At 45.9% G+C, this 5,979-nt stretch overlaps 1 protein-coding gene across 1 annotated transcript in view; it reads right to left on the reverse strand.

The window, feature by feature from the left end:
- Window positions 1-416: 416 nt before the first annotated feature.
- Window positions 417-5,979, reverse strand: part of CHDH (choline dehydrogenase) — a 20,497-nt gene continuing 14,934 nt past the window's right edge. Inside the window, exons 5-7 of the mRNA XM_007937244.1 lie at window positions 2,244-2,386; window positions 1,591-1,693; window positions 417-835 (exon numbers count right to left, since the gene is read on the reverse strand). Of these exons, the coding sequence (XP_007935435.1) occupies window positions 417-835; window positions 1,591-1,693; window positions 2,244-2,386 (665 nt within the window). The remainder of the gene's footprint in view (window positions 836-1,590; window positions 1,694-2,243; window positions 2,387-5,979) is intronic.

The following is a 5,979-nucleotide window of genomic DNA, read 5'->3' on the forward strand; positions in this document are numbered from 1 at the left end:
TAGCACCCTGCTCTTTTAGGGGCTCACCTAAGAGGGAGTCAGCAGGCACCCTGACTCTGAGTTAGCAAACACCATGTGAACATGAGACAAGGAGGTCGTCGCAAAAGCTAAGGGTCATCCTAGATTACCCTCCCCTCATCTCAGATGTCCCTCCTGGAGGCAGAGAGGGGGTCCAGCCTGAATGTGGCCTACCCCAAAGGGTCCATGGGGAAGTACAGGAGAAGTTTATTCACTAACCAGTGATGGTTTCATTTCCTAAGAAATTATCCAGTCCTCAGTCCTTGAGTGGGGGAACTATCGGGATACTAATGTCTGACGTGGTTCCAAGAAATAGCATTTCAGGGAAGACCTGCACTGCCTTTTTGGCTTGTGCCTGGAAGGAGGCTCCTGTGGTTGTCCCCTGGGCAGTGTCAGTCTTAACGCTGGGTGGCAAGGGTCTTAGGCTTATAGATGGGGACATCCTTGTCCCAGAGTGCAGGCTGCCCCTTAATAATGTCAGCTGCTTTCTCTGCTATCATGACTGTAGGAGCGTTCAGGTTGCCACTGACCACGCTGGGCATGATGGACGCATCGACGACTCTCAGGTTTTCCACCCCAAGCACTCTGGTCTGTGGATCCACTACAGCCGTGGGATCGGAGGGCTGGCCCATCTTACAGGTGCATGAGGGATGGTAAGCACTGTCTGTCTTTGCCCGCACAAAGGCATCTATCTCTTTATCTGACTGTATGTGGCTTCCTGGCTGGAGCTCTTTGCCTCGGAATGGATCCAGGGCTTTCTGTGCAAAAATTTCTCTGGATAGCTTCACACACAGACGGAAGTCCTTAATGTCAGTTTCTGTCAAGGACAAGACACAAGTAAGACTCTCTCGTTCACCAGGCTGGTTCCCTGGAAGACTCCCAGCATGGGAGGCTCAGTAAGCTGCCTGAAGGGTCACAGGTAAGGGACAAAGAGGACCAGGGTTATGGTTACCTACCCATAAGTGGTTACACTGCTACTAAGCAGAGTCCCATGACACTCAGGCAGCATGCTAGACAGACACAAGCCTGCCACAGAGGCCCCAGGTTTAAACGATGGACTGACTTTCCTCATCTAAAACAGAGTACTTGCCCTGTCCAACACAGTGTGGCTCTGAGTGCCTGGGAGTTAGTTACACTGAGCCTGCAGGTGCTGAGCTAACTGCCACACCTGCCCAATCCAGAGCTGTAGTTCTTGCTGCATGCAAAGAGGCAAGCCTGGAATGTGATTCCCTCTTAAAGGATGCTCAGAGCAACAGTAGGAAAAATGCAATGTGAGCTACATGCACAGAGCTGGTGTGCACAGCTGAGCCTTCCTTTGCTTTCTACAGATTGTTCTGAAAGCCTCAACTCTCTCCTACTGTGTCAAGTGATGCCCTGGGGTAACCTCAAGTGAGAAGGACAGTACGCAGCAGTATATGCAAGCTTACAGCCTAGGAAGATGAAAGATGATCTGTTCCTGAAAAAACATGGTCCAATATGACTCCGGGACAAATATGTACTGCATAGAGGCATTCATTAACTCAGTGACTAGCTCACCAAGTCCAGGGGAGATGAAGGACACTAGTGAATTACCTGTAGACAAGTAGTTGGGTTGGATTATAGGGTGGTCCCGGGGGTTGGTGCTTCTCAGTTTCAGCCAGCCCACACTTGTGCCCCGCATGGTCCCCACATGCACCTGGAGGAACCAGAGGAACATCCACAGTGGCCCCATCACCTGAGCAATTTAGAGAGGCCTGGGTTCCTACAGGGTGGTGGGACTCTGTACAGTCAAAGTCAGTTAGGAGCAGATAACATTTTAGCATCTAGCATCTGCCCTTCTAAGAGCCACCTCCATGACAGCCTTGAAAGAGGAAGTTATTCAGTCTTTCTGGCTTTATACCTTATTATCTAATACTTACAGGGGTGGGCAATCTGTCCATTTCTGATGCTCAGGACCTAGAACATCTTACCTGGGTCAGGCCAGGGTCTTACCTACCCAAGTGCCATGCAGTGTCATGTACTCCTCTCCCAGCACAACCTAAGGGGAGAGTCTGCCACCCACTTCACCCTTCTCCCCCCGCCCCCCAACACATACACACACACTGAGCAGCTAGAGAACAGGCTGTGGTGCCCACCACCCTGAGGGTTCTGTGCAGTGGAAGAATGCTTCTTGTGAAGAGGATGAGAACATTTTCCTTTATTGAACAGTGGGAAAGAAGGGTCCCATTGTTGAGATGTCTGCTCACCTGATAAGCCTCCTGCTGGGTGGGGGCCCGCCCATGGTCAATCACTTGGGATGGGAGGAAATGGAACTGAATGTCTGGGTGGGGGACCCCAGGCTGACTCCGGATGAATCCACCTGTTTCTAGATGGGCAGTGGCGCCATCTCCTGAGGACAAATACGAAGGTAAATTTTGTGTCAGTGTGGTTCCTGTGTTGACCAAACACGACCCTAGTCTAGTTGCTGATTGATAATGTAATGCAATATAATCAGTCAGCTGAAAGAGAAATGCCTGAAGGTATGGTCTCTCTCCAGACTAGAAATAGATATTTTGGCAGAACTTGATCTCTCTCTACTCTTCGTGCCACCTAATCTACAGATTCTGGGACACAAGCTGTTGGGGGCTCCAGCCTGTTGCCTGACCTACTCATTTCATGTTTACCAGCCCCTCACTATCACATGAGGCAACTCTTTAAAGCCAATCTCTCTTTCTCATACCAAACTAATGCTGTAGAGTCTATTTCAACTCATAGTGGCCCTGTAGGAGAATAGAATTGATTCATAGGGTTTCCAAGGCTGTAAATCTTTATGGAAGCAAACAGCCACCATTTTCCTCCATGGAGCACCCAGTGGGTTTGAACAGCTGACATTTAAGGTAATGTAGCCAAGCTCTGTGCCACCAGGGCAGAAGAGAAAGAGTCAGTAGGGTTCATCAGACATGTCTGATTTTCATCCTCCTCTTGTGCCCTGTTCTGGTGCTTGGACCCAAGCCCTCTTCTCTGTCCACTTTCCCCCAGCTGGGCTCACAAAGCACCATGGCATTACATATCAGTGACTTGCCACCTGTGTGTTGTCAGCTGTGCCTTGGGAGCCTCCACCCTGATGTGTTCCTCACATATGGGCTTAAGTCAGAAAATTGAGATGCCCTTGACTCCTTCCTCTTCCTCCCCACCATCTGACCCATCAGAAAGTCTCATCAATATCAATTTCAAAATCTACCTTGAATCCATCTACTTGTCGTTACCATGTCACCCCTACCTTGGTCTAAGTCTAGGTCATCTCTTAACTGGTGACTCCATTCACCTCCCTGGTGTTCCTTCCTGCAGCTACTCTTGACGCACAGTAGCCCTGTACTACTGGGCTCCCAGCCTCCCAGCACCAAAAAGTTAGTTTCTCAAAATATACCACATGCCCAACCCCAGAGCTTTTGTATATCCTCTTTGTCCTACTCAGTTCCACTCCCTTCTGTTTTAGTTAGCATTCTGGATGTTTCCTTCCCTACACTTATAACACAGCATGTTTTACATTGGGTTTGTGTACTTGGTTTCTTTCTCTTTTCCCCATTAGAGTTATATACTCCCTCTTGGAGACTGAATTGTGTCCCCCAGAAAGATATGCTTGAGTCCTAACGACTGGTACATGTGAACATGACCTTGTTTGGACATAGTGTCTTTGCAGATGTAATTAGCTATGCTCACAGGAGGTGGGTCCTAATCCAATCTGAATGGTGTCCTTATAAGAGAGAAGACACACTGAGAGATGGAGAGCAGCACAGGAAGAATGGCACCTGAACACACACTGGCAAACCAAAGAACACCTGGAGCTGCCTGAAGCTGGAACAGACAAGGAAGGGTCCACCTGCAGGCACTGTGGAGGGAGCATGGCTCTGCTGGCACCCTGAATTTGGACTTCTAGCCTACAGACATGACCTTGCTTGCTTAAAGTGAAGATGACTTGAAGTGCTTACTGATGAAGATCAGACACTACAGTCAGTCTTCAATATGGATTACACCTCAACATAAAAGTTCTTGCAACTGGACCAATTTAAGCAACATCATGGCAAATGGAGAAAAGACTGAAGTTGTCAGAGATTTCATTTCACTTGGATCCACAATCAACACCATGGAAGCAGACGTCAAGAAATCAAATGGAGAAGATCTCAAACTTCCAGGTAAGATGGCGGAATAGGCAGAAAGACTGCACAGACTCTCTTCAACAAAGAAAAGGGGAACCAATTAACACAGAAGATAATCCTGGACCCCTATGCCTTGAAGGGAAGGATTCAGAAGTGGACTAAACGCCAACTAGCAGAATTTGCATGAAAATACCAAAAAAGGAGACCTACAGAGCTGCAGTCTGGCAGCAATCCTGATGGCACAGACAACTTAGGGATTGCCGAGTGGTAGTAGGACCTAAGAATTAACCTAGAAATCAGCCCTGCTAGTCAAGAACTGCATGGAGGACTGCTCTGGTGGCTGGGGAATAAAAGACGAAGCAGCAGCAAAGAGGAAGGCAGGCTGAGCTGGGGACTTTTGCCTGTCTGTAGGGTGCAGGCATTTTGAATATTTACAAGCAGCTTCACCTATTTGGATATTTAAAGTGACAGCATTCTCCTAGATTCCAAGGGCTTAAGAAAGGGTTCCACTTGCCAGTAACCCCCAAGGACCTGGACAGCTGGAAAGGTGCGACATTCCCCTTGTTAATCTTATATCCCACACCCACTTGGTGAATGGAGGTACAGCCATCCCCGACTCCCACCCACCTTCTGGGCCACAGGAACTGCATCGTAGTCTGTGTGCTCAGGTGGAACCTGGGTGCCTGCCCACCCTCGATTATTTTTTTTTCTTTCTTTTTTCTGTTTTTTAGTTTCCTTGTTTTTGTCTGTTTTAAAATTACTATTATTGTTATTCATTTTGTCATTTTTACTATTATTCTTTATTATTCTCATCCCAGGTCCTAGGTTTCAGCTTTTTTCCTTTTCTCTGTTCCTAGTTGCAATTTTTTTTTCCCTTTTTTTCTTGTGCTTAACCCTGTTCCCTGTCTATCTCTTTGCATTCTTCCCATTTCTTTTTCTTCATTATTCTCCTTCTCTACCTTTTTCCTCATAGTGCCCTATCCCTAGATACTGTAGGTTTTCTTGTTTTTTTTCTTTTTTCCCTTTTTTCTTTCTTTGGTTACTGTACATGTGTGATTAATACTGTATACATTGGCCATGTGCTTTTATTTTTTTGATGATTATTCAATTGTAATTTTTGTCTGAAAACTCCTCCTGAAACTTCACTTACTCAAAGAGAGCTACCACCTCTTTCTCCACCAATGGGCCAACGAAGAAAAACACCAAGAAAAGCCTGAATCACCCTTGGCTGCTCTTCACAAATAGTTAACAGAGATCTAAATACAACAATGCCATGATGTCTGGGAGACAACAGACCATCACCATCCACACAAAGAAGTAGGATAAAGTGGTAGAAACAACAGAGAATACAGACCCAGAACACATCCTTGAGGAAGCAGCAGCATTGGAACTCTTTGATAAGGAATTCAAAAGAATTACATTTAGCTACCTTCAAAGGATTGAGAGACAGACCAAGGAAAACACAGAAAAAATCCTAGAAGAATTTGGAAGAAAATACAAGAACAAAATGACAAATGAAAATTAGAAATGATTCTAAATCTACAGATAGAAATCCAGAAGATTAATACTAAATTGTCAGAAATAGTTAACACGTTGGAAGGGCAAAGGAGTAGAATTAATGCAATGGAAGACGGACTTAATGAGATTGAAGACAAATACCTGAATACTTATTTGGAAAGGGATCAATTAGAAAAAAAATCAAAACAAAATGAAGAAAGCCTAAGGTTCATGTGGGATACCATCAAAAGGAATAACTTATGTGTCACTGGAATTCCAGAACAGGAAGAGAAAAATAAAACCACAGAGAAAATTGTCCACAATTTGTTGGAGGAGAACTTCCCTGATG

This window comes from Orycteropus afer, unplaced genomic scaffold (genome assembly GCF_000298275.1).
Source record: "Orycteropus afer afer isolate SDZICR_OR568_19922 unplaced genomic scaffold, OryAfe1.0 scaffold00041, whole genome shotgun sequence".
Classification (NCBI taxonomy): Eukaryota; Metazoa; Chordata; class Mammalia; order Tubulidentata; family Orycteropodidae; genus Orycteropus; species Orycteropus afer.